A 19149-nucleotide genomic window follows, 5' to 3' on the forward strand; every position below is an offset into this window, starting at 1 on the left:
CATATTTATAAGAAAAAAAAAATAGATGGAGGAAATACAAAAAAAAACATAGTCGAATCGTAAATATTTAATTACAATCACACAACTATGGTAAATAGTTCACTAAGAAAACATATTAAAACCAATGTACAAAAGTAACAACACTTGCATGGAAAATAGTCTTCAAGAGTGGTTGAAGGAAGAAATAAAGCAAACAAAATGGAATAAAAGAAAAAGTTAAAAAGCATATATTCTACCCCCCTATAAATAGCAAACCCACAAAACACAAAGAGCTCGAGAACAATATCTATCCCCTGTTGAACAAACAGAGTGAACAAAGTTCACTCTGTTTCCTCTATTTCTAATATCCCCTGTCGAACAAAACAGAGCAATATAGTTCACTCTGTTTCCTCTGTCTATCTCTATTTTCCTGTGAGGCCTTTGCTGCCTTTTAACCCTCTGTCTCAATGCTCCGAAACCTCAAATCTGCCTTATTGACTTCTCTAATGGAAGCAGTTTTTCTCTTTTCTCTGTTCAGACAAATGGTTGCTCATGAAGCTTTGATGAAAACCGAACTCCCTTTCGAGTGAAAACTCCAAAAAGGAGAAGAAAAAAAACAGAGGAAAAAACATTCGGCCGTGGTGTCTTTCAAGTCCTATATGCAAATGGATTCATTCAATTTCTACAACATCAAAGTTGAGAAGGCAAACGCGAAGCTAAAGCATCGCCAGCTTCGAAAGATAGCAAACTTGTTCCGGGTAATCGAGGTATGCGTTGTTCTTCTCTTGATTTCCAGGCTTTCCATGCAACTCCCACTTGCTGTCAAGAACTCCGGCGGCTATTTCCGGAACCTGACAGTCGTCTTGGCTAGTCCTGGCTTCGTTTTTGTTGTTGGAAATGCTATAGTCATCACTCTTTTTGCAAAGTCCGGGAGAAAGACGCCGGGTTTCGATCTCTGCGAGGAGATCATCAAGAACACTGAGAAGAATCAGAAAGTTCACCCAGATGAGACAACCTGGTACCTTCACAAGCACCCCACATACGAGGTGAGTACAGTTAAGGATTACAGGAGGACTCAGAGTTATTCGCAGAGCTCAACCAACCAGGTGTGTGAGAAATCTCGCCATGTTCTTCGACATCAGCGGACAGAGATATGCAGGAATAGCAGCCGTTCTTGTGAGGAATTGGCGAAAAGTTCATATCCAGAGGATGAAATGAGCAACGAGGAGTTCCAGCGCAAGGTGGAGGCTTTCATTGCCAGGCAACAGAGGTTCAGGAGGGAAGAAGAGGACTCTGTACTTTAAATTAACTAAGAGTATGATGCTCTTTTTTTTCATTTTCCATTAAATATGACTCTCTCTGTACATTATTATGTCGTAAATGCAAATGGAAACTTCTCCCCTCCCCAGTTGCTTTTGTTTAATTAAAATCTTCCAGTTTCTTGTTTGAACTTTTGATCGTGGGGTGAGCGATTTGATGACGGAACATACTTTAAGGAGTGATTTGATAGTACACAAGAAAATAATCTCTCTTTGTGAATAAGATGCTTGATGGGTGCCAAAGGCAGATGGATAATGTTAATTTACAGGAGTGTTGGAGATTTGATATGCGAATAAGAGAATTTCTAAATTCTAGAGATGATGCCATTTTTCTTCTGGATAAGAGAAAAATATGCCACAGTGGGAGGCATGAATTCTAAATTCTGTAATATGCTAATTCACATGCTTCGATGCCAAGTTTCCTATTGGTCGTATTATGCTGATATTTATATGCCAAGTTTCTGTAATATTCCATATGCTGATTTCAAAGAACAGCCGACAATGCTCAGGCCTTCTGAACACTTTACTAGATTTTTCATCTACAAAAAAGCATATTATAACATACCACTATCTTAAATCTCTTCCACCAATTTTTATTTTTATTCAACAATAAAGGCGTAGTGGACACCACATATAGACCTGCAACTAAATTTGAAGAAAAAATGAAGCATGAGAGCCAAGAAATTGTCTTGAGAACAAAAGAGGATGAGGGGCGGGGCCGTGCAATACCTTTCTTACACGTGTCATGTGATATGGGCAACTCATGTGAGGATGGTAGACAAGATTTTCGACCAAACAGCTCTCCATGCATCGTGTGACAGCAGCCTTTTTATATCCGTGTTTCATGCTAATAGACAACAGCTCCAACTGGTGACTTTGTTTCATGTGACAGTCACAGAAGCAGCAGAAGTTTCTTCAATTTCTTTCCTTTCGTGTTGCTCATTGTAAAAGACTCTCTGCACTTTGGCTATATATATTTATATATATACACAAATGAACTACTCTGTTTTTGGTTAAGTTAACCAAACAGAGCTTCACAAAATCTTTCACAGAGAGGCCATGGAAGTAGATCAAATTCTGTGCATGAATGGAGGAGAGGGAGAAACTAGCAATCCCAGCAACTCACTCATTCAAGTTCCTCTCTCTTTCTCTCTCTCTCTTTCTATCGCATGCATACACCAAATTTGTTTTCAATGTTTTTAGTCATTTGTTTCCTTACTTTTCTTTAAGGCAAAGCCAATACTAGAAGAGAGCATTGTAGAGGTGCATCCAAGCAGCTCCCCAATTTTCGGTTTTTTGATTCCTTGTACCCTAATCTTATTTGCTTAGAAAAAACAGAGGCCTTGGAGATCATCAAGAACTCTGAGAAGAATCAAAAAGTTCACCCAGACGAGACAACCTGGTACCTTCACAAGCACACCACATACGAGGACAGTACAGTGGAGGAGTCAGAGTTACTCTCAGAGTTCAACCAACCGGGTGCGTGAGAAATCTCGCCGTGTTCTTCGACATCAGCAGACAGAGATAAGCAGGAATAGCAGCCATTCTTGTGAGGAATTGGCGAAAAGTTCATATCCTGTGATGAATTATTGATAATGGCTCAAATTGTCAATAAGTGTGAAGATAATTGCTGGAAAATACCAATATTCAAGTTGGTGGGTTCAAGTCATATTTATCTATAAGAGGATAAGGTTAGTTTTAAAAGGAGTCCAAGAACAACTGGGAATTGGATTTTTGGAGAAAACTTACGTGGATAAACATGTGGGCTGCAATGTTTATCTTCATCATGGAAAAGACTTTGTATTCATGATGGTTTCGTTTTCCCAGTAGCAATTGGATTAGAATTGTTTATCCTCTTTTTTCGTGATTAAGCCTCTATAAAAGGACATACGGTCCTTGGTTAAGTGAAGATCCGAAAAATCTAAATTATTTATAAAGTGTAGAGAGTTTTTCTTTACTGGGTATTTGAGGGGGACAGTTGAGTGGGGTGTACAAGGGGTTAAGGGCTTGGGTTTGAGATATTAAACTTAAGCGGTTTAGGCTTGTACCATTGTACTCAATAATTCTAAATAAGGAGAGCGGATCACTCCATGTGAACGTAGGCATATTGCCAAACCACGTAAACTCTTTGTGTACGTGTGTGATTGGTGTGTATTCTCGTGTGTTTTCTTTTCAAACTTGTCTTTCGCATAAAGGGTTGGTGGAAAATTGGTTGCCAATTAATTATCAATTTTCCCAACAATGAGCAACAAGGAGTTCCAGCACAACGTGGAGGCTTTCATTGCCAGGCAACAGAGGTTCAGGAGGGAAGAAGAGGACTCTATACTTTAAATTACTAGAGTATGATGCTTTTTTTCTTTTTCCATTAAATATGACTCTCTCTATACATTATTATGTCATATATGCAAATGGAAACTTCTCCCCAGTTGCTTTTGTTTAACTAAAATCTCCCAGTTTCTTGTTTGAACTTTTGATCAAATCACTCCTTTAAGGTATGCTTCGTTATCAAATCGCTCACCTGTTTAAACTAATGGCGTGAGCGATTTGATGACGGAACATACTTTAAGGAGTAATTTGATAGTACACAAGAAAATATCTGTGTGCCTGTGAATAAGATGCTTGATAGGTGCCAAAGGCAGATGGATAATGTTAATTTACAGGAAATGAATTGTTAATTTACAGGCAGATGGATAATGGATATAAAAAAGGAAGATCAAAGAGATGATAATGAGTGGCTGAGAAGGTTGATGCATTAATGAGAGAGATGTAGGGATGAGGCTTGAAGGTCACATGTCCTCTGAGGTTGCTCACAAGTCACCACATAAATATAAGCCATACCAAGTTGCTTACCTACTATCCAGAATCCACTCCTTAGAATCCTAATTACATCAACTAAAGGAAACAACAGAAAGAACTTCAAGTTGACTTTAATGACCCCAAGGGGACGAGGAGGTTTGGGTACAAAGAGAGTTCCAATCTTTGAGGTTGGTTAGGGTAAGTTTGTAATTTCATAATAAACCCCGCAGACTTTAACTTAAGAGAGATTAATGTTAGGACTAACTTAATAATTTTCCCAGAAGACAAAAGATATTATAGGTAGTTATGTCCCATTCATGGACTTTAACTTTACATTTGCTAACATCAAAAAAAAAAAAAAAAAAAAACTTTGCATTTGCTAAGAGATAATTGTGGCTTCTAAATGAGATGATCTCGCTAACCTTTTGGCAGGTCAAGAGTGCCTCCACAATAAACCAAACTAGCCATATTAGTCGCAAAAAGCTGTTTCAAACCTCTCAATTTCACATTTCGAACTTTCAATTTGATGCAATCTACTTCTTTCCGTTAATTTTTGAACGTTAAAAGTGATGAAATGATCTTTATACCTCTGAATCTTTTTAAAAATTCCAAATTTACCCATAATTTCAAATTAAAATTTTTTTAAAAAAAAATTATAGAAAAAAAGGAGAATTAAAGGGTAATTTGATACTTTTAGTGTTTTCCGTTAGGGTTTAACGGCAAAAATTGACCGAGTTGGGTTAATTGTATTAAATTGAAAGTTTAAGAAGTGAAATTGAGAGTTTTTAAAATTTGGGAAGCTTTCTCAAAACGCGTAGTAGTTCAGGGATTTTAAGTGAAGTTATCACTGACTATTAAGTACATCAAAACAGACAAAGAGAACACAAAATAAAAAATAAAAAATAAAAATAAAAATAAAAGATAAGACAGCTCAACAAAGACTTGAGGACAATGATTACTAAAAAATCTGATTTTCTAATCCAATTGACTATATAAAACAATTATCAATCTACGATTACTATATTATAGTCAATAATTACCGCAACAAATATAAGCAAAAATATATAAGACAAAAAGATTCGGTGACAATGTGCAAATATTTTGAAGAATTTTTAAGAAGTAAAGCCACTCTGATGGTTAACAAACCTCAAAGATATTTATTATAGAAAACTTGTGTTATAGTTTGTGTTGGGTGGTCTTGAGTCTATCTCAACCTCAAAAGCTAGCTCAAGATGTGAGATTTTTTCCTCACATTTATAAAGTGACCACCAGCCCCTTCCACAACTGATGTGGGATAACTCCAACAATCTCCCCCTCACACATCGGGCCATAGGTCGGAGCAAAGACAACTCGTTTCTCCCGTGGACTGGGCCGAGATTTGTTGATTGAACTTGGACTCTGATATCAATGTTAGGTGGTCTTGGGCCTCTCTCATCCCCAAAAGCTAGCTCAAGATGTGAGACTTTCCCTCACACTTATAAAGTGACCACCAGCCCCTTCCACAACTAATGTGGGATAACTTCAACAATTTTTTCCTCACACATCGGGCCTTAGGTCGGAGCAGCAACAACTTGTTTCTCCCGTGGACTGTTGGGCTGAGACTTTTTTGCAAACATGGGCTCTGATACCAGTGTTGGGTGATCTTAGGCCTATCTCAACCCCAAAAGCTAGCTCAAAATGTGAGGTTTTCCCTCACACTTATAAAGTGACCACTAGCCCCTTCCACAATTGATGTGCGATAACCCCAACAGTTTGTAACTCCCAAGACTTAATTTGTAACATCAGCAAACGACTTATTCACCTCTCACCTTAGTAACTCCAGAATCTCTAGCCATCTTCTACAAGAAGCACCTTTACAAACCAAATTTTGTCCATTACAACCCCAAACTCTGATAACTAGAGATTGTTATATGGTTTGATTGATGAAAATAAGGAGAGGAACCAAATCTGTTTAGGCTCAATGGTGTTTAGAAACCTCTCTAAGAACAATGAAAAATAGTCTATAGGTCCTATGAAAGTCTTGCCTCACGAAACTTATATAGACGGGGAGAACACTAAAGTTTTTAGACTAGGTCAGCAATCTGCCACAATCTCGTTCGAACGAGATTTAGGGTTTCACAATTTTCTCGAGCGGCAATCGAATAAGCTTCAAATGACACTTCAATTGAGGCATTCTAAACTCCTCTCATTCGAATGAGACTACAATCAAGATATTCTGGAAGTGCCTTTAAGACTGACTACATTCAAATTGGATTTGATCCTGGCTGCGATCGAGGCATTCAAAAATGTTAAGGAGAGAGACACCAAATGAGTCAAACAAGATCGGAATTCAAACACGGGTGGTACGGCACCCCTTTTTATTTATTTATTATTTTTTTATAAATAAATTTTAGTATTTTTTTAATAAGAATAATTTCGTTATTTTGTTAGCATTAGGGGCACATTGTTAATGTTTTAATAGTTTTTTTGTGTAAATTATTGCAATTGATAGTTTGAGAGTGATTGTCATTGAGATGGTAGTTTGAGTAGGTTAAAAGGACTTTATCCTTCTTTTTATCAATGCAACCAATGAGAGAGAAGAAATGTGAGAGAATTGTTGGAACATGTGAAGAAGAGAGAAAAGAGAATGAGATGTTTTATAATTTAATAATGTATAAGAAGTATACAGAAATAATGTATTGCAAAACATTGTAGATGCCCTTTAATGTTGATTAAATTTGAAACTTTTAATATGAGTATTTTTTTTTAATTTTTTTTCGATATTTTTCCTAAATATAAAGAAGAGAATAAGCTATAAAGAATATGCTGCTAATACTCTTAGAAAGTCTAAATTAGGGTTTTTAAATTTATTTGATTAAACCAAGAAAAAGAAAAGGCAAGAGATTTATTTATTTATTTTTATAAGTACATTACAAATCAGAAGAACCACCAAAAAAAAAAAACAAACTGGAAGTGGGGGTCCTTTCAGCTAACAATCCGAGTTGACGTGAAAGGGGAAGAGGAAAAGACAAGAGGTTTTATAATTATGATACGTACAATTAGGTAGTGTGCTTTTTAGGGAACTTGTTCACGTGAAAGCCAAAGCCAAGCTGTACATGCTTGGTGCCACACAGTGTCGAGAGGGGGCATATGTCCCCTCTCAACCCCCAAAAATTTCTCAATAGATTTTTTATGGATATCTTGAATGCCCACCCTCAACTACTCTCAAGAAGGGCATCAACATTACCGCCGGCGGCAGCAAGCGGAAAACGAGTCTCAAAATTTTATTTTTACTTTGTGAGGTAAAGTTATATATGATAGATAGAAAAAATAAAGAGAATAAATGAATAATGTAATTTCATCTATAAATATAAAATTAACATTATCACAAATTCAATGTAAATTCAATAATTATTGATTTTTTATAAAACTTTAACTTTATTATTATTATTATTATTTTGCATTTGCATATCTATGAAAGAATTTACAATACTCATGGATTGGAAAGCTTGTTGAGAAGATGATAGAGATGAAAAAGGATATTGTATATCTATTGATTTATTTATGAGTGATATTATCATTGATTCTGCTAGTTGTAAAATTTACCATTAAAATTGTGTGATGGCACATATTGATAATGTTATATTCAAGACTATAAACAATGAATAAATCATGTAATGATTTTAAAATATAAAGATTAGTGGAGAACAACTAAATAAATTAATATTAAATGTTAGAATATATGGAAATTTAAAATATATACGTAAGTTAAATTTATAAATGTTAGAATATAAATTTAAAATATATACTAACATTTAAAATATATAAATGTTAGAATAAATTATATTTTCCATATATTTCATATGTTCTAACAATAGGTGTGACAGAAAATATATGGGTAAGTTACATTTATATATTTTAAACAATAATTAAATTTTGTTAAATTATTTATTTATTTTGTTACTTATATTTTTTTTTTTAAAAAAATTAATCAACTTTCGTCCAACTTTATGTTTTAACCTTGACCCTCTCAACTAAAATTCTGGCTCCGGTAGGTGTGAATGCAACGTGTGTGTGTGTGAGAGACCCTCTCAACTAAAATTCGGGGCCTCTGGCTGCGTTAGGAACTTAGGTGTGAGTGCAACGTGTGTGTGCGAGAGAGAGAGAGAGAGAGAGAGAGAGAGAGAGAGACAGAAGTACAAGAGAAAGGAGACAAAGGAGAGAAGGAGACAAATTAAAAGGACGGAAAGAGGCTTCACGTGAAAAGCACAGCAAGCAGCGGTAGGCGTACGTACGGCTTGCTGCCCTCCCACGCGTGAGAATAGAAGGCCCCAGGCTCATCGATAAGTTTGGGTTGAGAATTTCAAACAACCAATTACCATCCGATTAGTTTGATTGAATTATTTTCAATTAGAATGCCATGTCGTTTGAGTTGAGAATTTCAATTAGGTTCATGGATAAGTTTGGGTGGAGAATTTCAAACAACCAATTACCATCCGATTAGTTTGATTGAATTATTTTCAATTATACAAAGGTTGTCGGCCAGATCCGGTTAATTTGATTGAATGATTTCCAATTTGATGGGGTTGTTCCCCACTCTTGCAATTCTTGATTTTCCCACCTTTTTTTTTCTTTTAAAAATTATGGGATTTTTAGTAATTTTAGTTTAATTTTAAAGGTTAAATACTAAATACTCCTGGGTTTAGTTGTTTTATTTTTTTTATTTTTAGGGTTTGATTTTTATCATAGAAGGTTCATATAGTTTTGATAATAGACCAAATTAGTCTTTCTGTGAGTTGACCATTAGTTGATTCATGTGAACCAATCAAATGTTAACATGTGGCACTTACTTAACTTCTTTTTTTTTTAAAAAATAAAATAAATAAAATAAATAAAATAAAATTGGGGGTGGCTCCCTTGGCCATTTGAGGGTGGCTCGGGCGCTCGGCCACCCCCAGTACCCGAGCCACCCCCAATTTTTTTTTTCTTTTTTCTTTCTTTTTTTTTTAAAAAAAAAAAATACATTTTTTTTAATTAAAAAAATAATTAAAAAAATTAAGCAAGTGCCACGTGTCAACATTTGATTGGTTCACGTGGACTTCCGTTAAGTCAACTAACAGTCAATTGACAAATGACTAATTCGGTCTATTATCAAAACCACAGGAACCTCCTGTGATAAAAATCAAACCCTAGGGAGGAAAAAATAAAGCAACTAAACCCCAGGGGTATTTAGTATTTAACCCTAATTTTAATTAGAATTCATATGTTGTTACCAAATTAAGGAATATGAATAACTATTTCATTCTATTTTTCTTTATTCCTGGTAATAGCTATTTCTTTTTCTAACGGAATACTCAATCTGATTATCTGAGAGCCAAACGAGCCCTAAAAAAATAAAGTAATGCTATGGATCATCTTTTTATCCTCCTAAAGCTGATGTGGCTTTTAAAATTACTATTAAATTTTAAATGAATCATACATGAATTTTGATCCAATGATGATTTTGAAAGCCACAATAGCTTTAGAAGAATAAAAAGATGATATCTAGCATTACTCAAAAGAATAATGCTGTCACGTAGGATTTGTCACTGTTGGGAATAAATTCGCACTACAAGCCCACCAAATTCAGACCCAATGGCCAAGAGTAGGCCTATGAAAATATTAATTAAATAAACAAGGATTATTTAATTAATTAATAGAAGATATATTCCAATTATATAAGAGTTCTATTCCAAGTCTGCTGGGGAATAGAAGCCAAATTCCAAGTCAAGCTCCAAAAATCCCAATTCAACTCCAATAATAAGATCCAATTCAAGTCTACCTCAACCCCTACACAATGTACAAAAATACATTCTCTCATCTACATATTCTCTCATATCATAAATTACAAATTAGGACTCAATTAGTCCATTTGAGTATATTGAATTATTATGCGCCGAAGTACGATATTTCTCTTAAAAACTGACTGACTTTGGCATCGGAGTATTCATAACACATACGTCATCAGACCTTCTTGTCTCAGAGTATCCATAACACATACGTTGTCAGACCTTCTTGTCTTTTGTAGCGACTTGGAGTGCACGACAATGACGTATTGTAAATCTACAAGGCCCCGAAGAGCACACAACCCACATCGTATCAAAAATTGTTCTACCAGATTGGTGCTGTATATACGAATGACTAACTTTTTCTCATAAAAATAATAATAAATAAAAAATAGTCATGGTGGTGGGCACGCATTCAAAGAAAAAAACAAAAAAGGTTGAAAGGTGGAAGATGGGACTCATGACGCCATGAAACGAAAGAAAGAAAAAAGGAAAGAAAAGAAAAGAAGATAGAAAAGAGAGAAGGAAATGACTCAACTTCGGAGAAAAGGAGAAAATCTTGGGAAAAATAAAAAATTTGGTAGGGTGCTATTAGTATCATACTCGGGACATGGAGAAAATCTTGGGCAAAAATAAGAAGATTCTCGGAGACAATGAGAAAACCTTGGGCAAAAATAAGAAGATTCGACAGCTATCATTAGCACACTCGGGTACCATCATTGGAATTTATTTGTGCTTTTTATTATGCGATTGTCTTTTAATAACAAATTTGATTTAAATAAAGAGTAATGCTAATTTAAGCATTGGAGTGCCCTCGATCCCCAGGGACCCCTTTGACAATTACTCTTTGTTAGAAATGACATAGAGAAAACTCTGGGTAAAAACAAGAAGATTCTCAGAAAACCTTGGGCAAAAATAAGAAGATTCGACAGCTATCATTAACACACTCGGGTACCATCGTTGGAATTTATTTGTGCTTTTTATTATGCGATTGTCTTTTAATAACAAATTTGATTTAAATAAAGAGTAATGCTAATTTAAGCATTGGAGTGCCCTCGATCCCTAGGGACCCCTTTGACAATTACTCTTTGTTAGAAAGGACATGGATAAAACCCTGGGTAAAAACAAGAAGATTCTCAGAGACAGAAAACCTTGGGTAAAAACAATTAACGGGTGACAGCCCAATAAAAAACAAGAAGACAATGAGACAACCTTGGGCAAAAAAATTAACGGGAGAAAACCCAATAAAAAACAAGAAGACAAGGAGATAACATTGGGTAAAAACAATTAATGGTAGACAACTCAGTAAAAAACAAGAAGACAATGTGACAACCTTGGGTAAAAATAAGTAACGGGAAACAACCCAGTAAAAACAAGGAGCGTTATTGGAGACAATGAGAAAACCTAGGATAAAAACAATTAACGGGAGACAACCCGGTAAAATACAAGAAGGCAATGAGCCAACTTTAGGTAAAAACAATTAACGGGAGACAACTCGGTAAAAAAAAGAAGACAATGAGATAATCTTGGGTAAAAAAAATTAATGGGAGACAACTCATTAACAAACAAGAATAAAGGGAGAAAACCCTAAGGCCCTGAAGAGCGCACAGCCCCGAAGAGCACACAGCACACAGTGTTGAAAACTGTTCTAATAGTCTCAATTAACATGTTTCATGTAAAAGACTACGCACTTTGGCTATATATACAAATAAACTACTCTGTTTTTGGTTAAGTTAACCAAACAGAGCTTCACAAAATCTTTCACAGGATTGATCATAGAGAATCCACACAGAGAGGCCATGGAAGTAGATCAAATTCTGTGCATGAATGGAGGAGAGGGAGAAACTAGCTATGCGAACAACTCACTCATTCAAGTCCTTCTCTCTTTCTCTCTTTCTCTCTTTCTCTCGCTTGCATACACCAATTTATTTTCAATGTTTTTAATCATTTGTTTCCTTATTTTCAATGTGTTCCAGAAAGAGGCAATGCTCAAGGCAAAGCCAATATTAGAAGAGAGCATAGCAAAGGTGTATCTAAGCAGCTCCGCTGAGTGTCTAAATGTGGCAGATTTTGGATGTTCATCTGGCCCCAACACACTGTTGCTGATTTGGGAGATGATCGACACAATCCATGCAACATCGCAAGGATTCAATCGAAAGGCACCCATGTTCCAAGTTTTCCTTAATGATCTTCCAGGAAATGATTTCAATACCATTTTCAGGTCATTGCCAAGTTTCTATGAGAAACTAAAGAAAGATAAGGGAAGTGAGTTTGGGCCTTGTTTCATAGCAGGAATGCCTGGGAACTTCTACGGGAGGCTCTTTCCTAATCATTTTCTTCATTTTGTTCATTCTTCTTACTGTCTTCATTGGCGTTCCCAGGTTAACAGTTTTTTCCTTCATCATCTTTTTTTTTTTGTTTGCTGGGTCGAAGATATTAGAAGTACATAAAATATATATCTTTTAAGTATCATCTTTGGGAAACTTTGCCTTTTAAAACCATCTCGGTATTGGATCATTTGATGGGCCAATGGGCCGAGCAACTTATTTGACTCATTTCTAACGGTTCTTAGGAAGGCTATGTGACATTTTGTTTTTTACTTTTTTATAATTCCTTTCTCTTCCCTGCATTGAACCAAAAAAAAAAAAAAAAGTTATCATTTTTGGGACAGTTCATTTTAGGTGATAATTGAGATGCGTATGGTTGATTTCACCTTTCAAAAGGTTGATCACAAATCCTAATCCAATTACTTTATAATTTGTTGAGGAAAAAGAGAATAGGTTACTTATAATTTTGTTTTTCCAACGAAATGATTTCAGTGCCTCTTCTTCAACAGCCTTCTTTTGGAGGGTGTTATTATTTCAGAGATAGTCAGCTCTTTGACTTGCTTCAAACACCTCTTTAATGGTGTAATTTATTGGTTTGTTAACCAAGATCTAGAGGACCGGACCATTTTTTAGCCTATTTCCTATTTGTTTGTATTTTTTGCATTGTATTGATGTTTTGGGTTTGTTGTTAGGGAGTCCAACCAGTTTTCGATTTTTTTTTTTTTATTCCTTGTACCATAATCTTATTTGCTTAGAGAAAAAAAAAAAAGTAAAACAATTTTGCATTACTCAATTGACAATGAGTATTTAATGCGATGCTTTCATGTAAATATTTATGGTTAAATTACCATTTATCTAAAAAAATCAAATAACATGAAATGAGAACTAAAATTATCACCAACGTACCTTGGTACTTGTTAAATGCTGAGAAATACGTGACAAATTTATAAACTAAATTTTAAAAAATTTATATCCATACCAAACAACACGAAATGAAATACGAGGTAAATAACATTTAAGGTTAAAATTTAGAACTTTTTCTGATACCACATTAAATCATCATTTATTTTAAAAACTTAAATCGATAATAATATATTAATTTAATTATTTAATTAATAATTTTACATTTACAGATCCCTGACCTTGTCGGAGAATCAGGAGTTCCATTAAACAAAGGGAATATTCACATCGCAAAGACAAGCCCCCATGGAGTGCGTAAAGCGTATTTGGATCTTTTCAAGAGGGATTTCACATCATTTCTGAGATCACGTGCGCAAGAGATGGTCCCCGGTGGTCACATGGTCCTTACCTTTCAAGGTATGGGCAGTAACAGAAAAGCTGATTCTTCTAGCAATCAGAGCTTCACCATCTGGGAGTTATTAGGAATCACCCTAAATGACATGGTCCTAGAGGTACACGATATTCTTTTTCTTTATTTCTCTTAGTTTTTACATGAAGTCAACACGAAATTATCAGATTTTAGTTAAAAGTTCTGACTTGTCTAATTAAATGGATAAGTTATGAATGATATATATATATATATATATATATATATATATATATCGACATGTGGTGACATCTGATTGGTGCTGACATGGCGTTCTGTTAAGTTTTGGACAGAATTTTAATGGATGTACTAGCTTGGTCTTTATGAAACCACATGTACCTCTTGTGATAAAAATGAAACCCTAAGAAAGAAAAAATAAAATCTTCAAACCCTAGGGGGCAAAAGAGTATTTAACCCTTAAATTTATTTATTTTCCTAAGAGCTTAAAATTTTGGGATAAGTAGTGATTTAACATAATATCAGAATCAAAGATTATTTTGAACAATGATTCCTCACCTATTAAAATAAATGTAAGCCCACACGTGAGGGGCTGTTAAAGTATTGATTAAATGATTAAATTCTTCTTTTCCAATCATCTTAAACTTTTGAGATAAGTAGTGATGTAACAGAACTCGACAGACAAGCACGAATTGTCACCCTTAGCATGCACTAGTGTGCTCGCTTCTATCTAGGGGTTATCATAAGGTCCTTACCATTATCTATTAATCCTATCCAGGGAAAAGTTGAAGAGGCAAAATTAGACAGGTTCAATCTGCCATTTTATGCACCTACTGCAGAAGAAGTTAGGGATGTGATTCAAACAGAAGGATCCTTCAACATTCAACGATTGGAAACAGTTGAAGTGGACTGGGATTCTAACATGGATGACAGTAACAAAAGCTTTGGGTCTGATAAACCCAGTAGAGGAAAGTATGTGGCAATAGGCATAAGGGTGGTTGCAGAGCCAATTCTGGCAAGTTATTTTGGAGAAGATATCATGGATGATTTGTTTGACATGTTTTCCAACAACATTGAAGAATACTTGGAGGTTGAGGAAGCCAAGTACACGAACATAATCGTTTCCATGAATAAGTGATGCAGGAGAAATTTGAAAAAATTGTTATTTTAATTATGTATGTGTGTTTTAGTTTTCCTTTTTCAATAAGGATTGAGTTTTTCCTTTCCTATTAGGATTGGTTTTACTTGTCCTATTAGGATTTGATTTCATTTTCCAATTATGTTTGGTTTTCCTTTTTCTTGTTAATTTAGGAGGTGCCTAGCCTATATAAAGGCATCTAGTCTTTGTTATTTTTCAATTTAGTTTACACTATCAATTAAATTTAAGTCTTTCAGAGCTATTTTTCTGTTTGCTTATTTAGGGCAATTAGGAGCTTTCTCTTTCCTATTTGTTATTTTCTCTCTTCCTGAATTCACTTTTCAACCTTCAATTCTTAGTTTATGCTATTATCATACGCTGTCAGGACAATCTTACTTCTGCCTGGCGTCAATAAGGAATGAATGTTCTCCAGCTCCTCCTAAAAGAATTTTATGATCTGCATAAGATTTCATGTTTCTCAAGGTGTCCATCAAAGCAATCAGATTCTGCATGTGGGCATAATCCAATCCAGAAGAAATTCAATTATCTGAAAATGTAATTGTTAAATATTATTTTTGTTCATCTGTTATATATAAGAAGGAACTTCATAGACCCTCCCCTGCCTATTTTAACTTGTAATTCTGTAAAGCAACTTCTCTGCTTTTTGAAATGAAGTCCAGGGTGAGATCCATAGTCTGAATTTCTAAGCATATCTTTTAAATGAATTTCTATATGTTTAAACTAATGATTAAGTTATTAAATTTACCTATTCCTATCAACTAAAGCTTTTGGGACAAATAGTAGTTTCACATGGTATCAGAGCCACAAGTCATGGGATCGAACCTTGACTTCAATGTTCAAAGTAATGATTAAGTGGTTAAATTTGCCTCTTCCTAACAACTCAAGCTTTTGGGACAAATGTGGTGGAACTAGAATTTTAGGTTTAGGGAGAACTAAAAAAAATTGGGGTAAAAATTGGGACACATTGAGGCTTAAGGAGTCTACAACGTAGTTCCACTCCTAAATGCAAGCTTTTTTTGGTTTTCCGCTCTTCATTCCCTCTATATGACTATGATGCACCAAATGCAGAGTTGGAGAATGACTGCCAAAGTGAACTCTCACACCTTGTTTGCACCCTCTGAGACAATGTGGATAAGCCAATTACACAAAGACAATGCATTCTTTGGAAGAAGGAAAAATTACAGTTTACCCTTCTAAAGTTGACGGTGTTTTTCAATTCGAACACCAAAGTTTCAATTTTTACAATTTACCCCCACAAAGTTTCATTTTTTTTTTCAATTTGACCAATATTATCCCAAAATTCTCATACGATCCCTAATTTTTATTTTTTATGAAAAAATAAATAAATTTGGGGCTATAAAAATGGTCAGATAGCCAAAGGGGTGGCTATAGCCCCCCCCCCCCCCCCCCCCCCGAATTTTTTTTAAATTTTTTTATAAAAAATTAAAAATAAATAAAAATTATGGGCAATATAGGAAGTTTTTGATACAATTGATCAAATTGCAAAAATTTGGAACTTTGGGGGGTGGATTGCAAAAATTGAAACTTTGGTGTTCGAATTGAAAAACGCTGTTAACTTTGGGGGGATAAACTGTAATTTTCCCTTAGAATAATCTAAGAAAGTTTTTGGGGTAATTATTTTTCCCCATCAACTACAACGCATTTTCACTTTCCCCATGAACTACCAATTGTACCACTAGACTCCCATGATCTACCATTTTGTGCCTAAAACCCCATTTTCGTCAATCAAAGGCATTAGCTCAGACGGTCAACCCGTCACTTTGTTCCCATGAACTACAACACATTGTTACTTTGCCCACATAAACTATAACGCATTGTCACTTTGCCCTCATGAACTATAACGCATTGACACTTTGACCGTCTGAGTTAACACCTTTGACTGATGGAATTTGAGTTTTGGACACAAAATGGTAGTTCATGGGGTCGAGTGGTACAGTTAGTAGTTCATAAGAAAAAAATGAAATTGCGTTATAATCGATGGAAAAAAAGGTAATTATCCCAAAGTTTTTCCAATTGTTTGTGGTACTTCTCTTCTGTTGATGTAGTAGGTAGTTTTCATTTCAGTATTGTCACTTCAAATTGTCTCGTGGTGGCCAATCCAAATTCCAATAGGTCCACCATTTATTTGAACCTTTTTCAATAATTTTAGGTTTCTTTTTCTCTGTTGTTTAATTGTTTTGAGACTTTTATATATTGAAATGCTTACCTTTTACTTGTATTAAAAAACCCATTTCTTTGAGTTAATTGAAATAAATAATAATTTTTTTTTAAAAAAAAATGTAACTTCACTTTAGACCTCTGAATTGTCATGCAATTCAAAAAATTCCAAAAACTTTAAAACTTCTTAATTTGGACTTATAAAATTTCAATTGCAATCAATTTAAACCTCTTGTCAAATTTAAAATGTTAAAAGTGAGACAATGGCATTTATATCCCTAATTTTTTTATAAAATCCCAAACTTACCCTAAATTCCAAATTTTTAAAAAAATCAAAGATATTTTCGTCATTTTAGGGGTAAATCAGGAAAGTTAATGGCTAATCTGAGAAATTGGTTCAAATTGACTGCAATTGAAAGTTCAAGAGTCCAAATTGAAAGGTTTTAAAGTTTAGGAAATCTTCTTAAATCGCGTGATAATTAAAGGGTCTATAGTAAAATTAAAAAATAAAAATAAAATAAAATAAAATAAAAAAGGTTCTAGCTTGACTTGGGACTGTTCAAGTGGCAAAAGTCCTCTGCCCCAAGTCAATCGTCAACCAAAGAAGATCACTGATCAAGGAAGAAGAAGAAGGGCCCAAATGAAAGAACCCACAACAGAACAAAAACAAAACCAAAATTATGTTATTTACTACCTTGAAGTTATTTACTACCAAAATTATGCCCCGCCACGCGAGAATCTGTTGGTTGATTGGCACAGAAGCAATGGAAAGCAGAGAAGCTGACCGAGACAAATAGATTTGAGCATGAAGAACTAGATCTAAACCTAGATTTAAAACAAAACTATGAAAACGAAGATCAAAAGCAACTACAAAAAAGATACTGAGCATTGCTATCAGAGGAAGAAGAGGGAGAGGGACAAGGAAGGAGAGAGATTAATGTTAGGATTAACTTAATAATTTTCCAGAAGACAAAGATACAATAGGTAGGTATGTCCCATTCATGGACTTTAACTTTACATTTGCTAACATCAACAAAAAAAAAAAACACCTTTACAATTACATTCGCTAAGAGATAATTGTAGCTTCTCCATCTTGGTGAGTTTGCTGACTTCTTTAATTGAAGATAATGTTTTTGGTGAGTATTTGTGGGTATTAAAAATGAGATGATCACGCTAACCTTTTGGCAGGTCAAGACTCAAGAGTGCCTCGACTGTTACCAAACTAGTCATATTAGTCGCAAAAAGCTCTTCTTCTTTTTTACCCGTGAAAGCGAAGGAAATTAACTATTTGGAGAAAATTTACAAATGACCCTCAAATTATTATGCAATTTGAAAAGATTTTTTCAAAATTTTGAAGTATCTCGATTTCATTCCTTGAACTTTCAATTTGATGCAATCTACTCACTTTCGTTAGTTTTTGGACGTTAAAAGTGACTAAATGATTTTTATACCCTTGAAACTTTTTTAAAATTTCAAATTTACCATTAATTTCAAATTTCAAATTTTAAAAAAATAAAAAAATAAAAGAGGATAATTGAATGGTAATTTGGTCTTTTTAGTGTTTTTCGTTAGGGTTTAAAGGCAAACATATATAGAGCTGGAGTTAATTGCATCAAATTGAAAGTTTAAGAAGTGAAATTGAGAGTTTTTAAAATCTTGAAGATTTTCTCAAAACGCATGATAATTAAAGGATTTTAAGTGAAGCTATTCCTTACTATTAAGTACATCAAAAGTGACAAAGATAACATAAAATTAAATAATTAAATAATTAAATAAATAATAATAATAATAAAGATAAGACAGCTCAACAAAGACTTCAGGACACTGATTACTAAAAAATCTGATTTACTAATCCAATTTACCATAATAATTACTATATTATAGTCAATAGTCACCACAATAAATATAAGCAAAGATACACACGAGACAAAAAAATTAGGAGACGATCTTTGAAGAATTCTTAAGAAGTAAAGCCACACTGAGGGTCAACCAACCTCAAAGATATTTATTATAGAAAACTTGTGTTATAGATTTATCTTACAAAATATTTTGTAACTCCCAAGACTTAATATGTAACATCGGCAAACAACTTATTCACCTCCCACCTTAGCAACTCCAAAACCTCTAACTTCCTTCTACAGGAAGCACTTTTACGACCAATTTTGTCTATTACAACCCAAAACTCTGATAACTAGATATTTTTATATGGTTTGATCGATGAAAATCAAGGAGATGAATCAAATATGTTTAGGTTCAATGGTGCTTAGAAACCTCTGTAAGAACAATGGAAAATAGTCTATAG

General features: G+C 34.3%; 2 protein-coding genes across 2 annotated transcripts; both read left to right on the plus strand.

Moving 5' to 3' along the window:
* Nucleotides 1-292: 292 nt before the first annotated feature.
* Nucleotides 293-1351, plus strand: LOC132167464 (uncharacterized). The gene has a single exon (XM_059578453.2). The coding sequence runs from the start codon at nt 639-641 to the stop codon at nt 1281-1283; it is 645 nt and encodes a 214-aa protein (XP_059434436.2). The 5' UTR covers nt 293-638; the 3' UTR covers nt 1284-1351.
* A 10164-nt stretch (nt 1352-11515) lies between these two features.
* On the plus strand, nt 11516-14919 carry LOC132165244 (S-adenosyl-methionine 4-1-methyl-2-pyrrolidinyl-3-oxobutanic acid methyltransferase). Its single transcript, XM_059575730.2, has 4 exons — nt 11516-11772; nt 11875-12279; nt 13359-13637; nt 14289-14919. Exons 1-4 carry the CDS (start codon nt 11698-11700, stop codon nt 14646-14648), a joined length of 1119 nt encoding a protein of 372 aa, XP_059431713.1. The 5' UTR covers nt 11516-11697; the 3' UTR covers nt 14649-14919.
* The last annotated feature ends 4230 nt before the right edge of the window (nt 14920-19149 follow it).

Source organism: Corylus avellana, chromosome 2, assembly GCF_965113065.1.
Source record: "Corylus avellana chromosome 2, dhCorAvel1.hap1.2, whole genome shotgun sequence".
Classification (NCBI taxonomy): domain Eukaryota; kingdom Viridiplantae; phylum Streptophyta; class Magnoliopsida; order Fagales; family Betulaceae; genus Corylus; species Corylus avellana.

Excerpts from the sequence above, each read along its gene's own strand:
- LOC132167464 (XM_059578453.2), top strand. The coding sequence starts at position 639 with ATGCAAATGGATTCATTCAATTTCTACAACATCAAAGTTGAGAAGGCA.
- LOC132165244 (XM_059575730.2), top strand. The coding sequence starts at position 11,698 with ATGGAAGTAGATCAAATTCTGTGCATGAATGGAGGAGAGGGAGAAACT. Across the intron at positions 11,773-11,874 it reads CGAACAACTCACTCATTCAA|AAAGAGGCAATGCTCAAGGC; the intron begins GTCCTTCTCTCT and ends AATGTGTTCCAG. Across the intron at positions 12,280-13,358 it reads GTCTTCATTGGCGTTCCCAG|ATCCCTGACCTTGTCGGAGA; the intron begins GTTAACAGTTTT and ends TTACATTTACAG.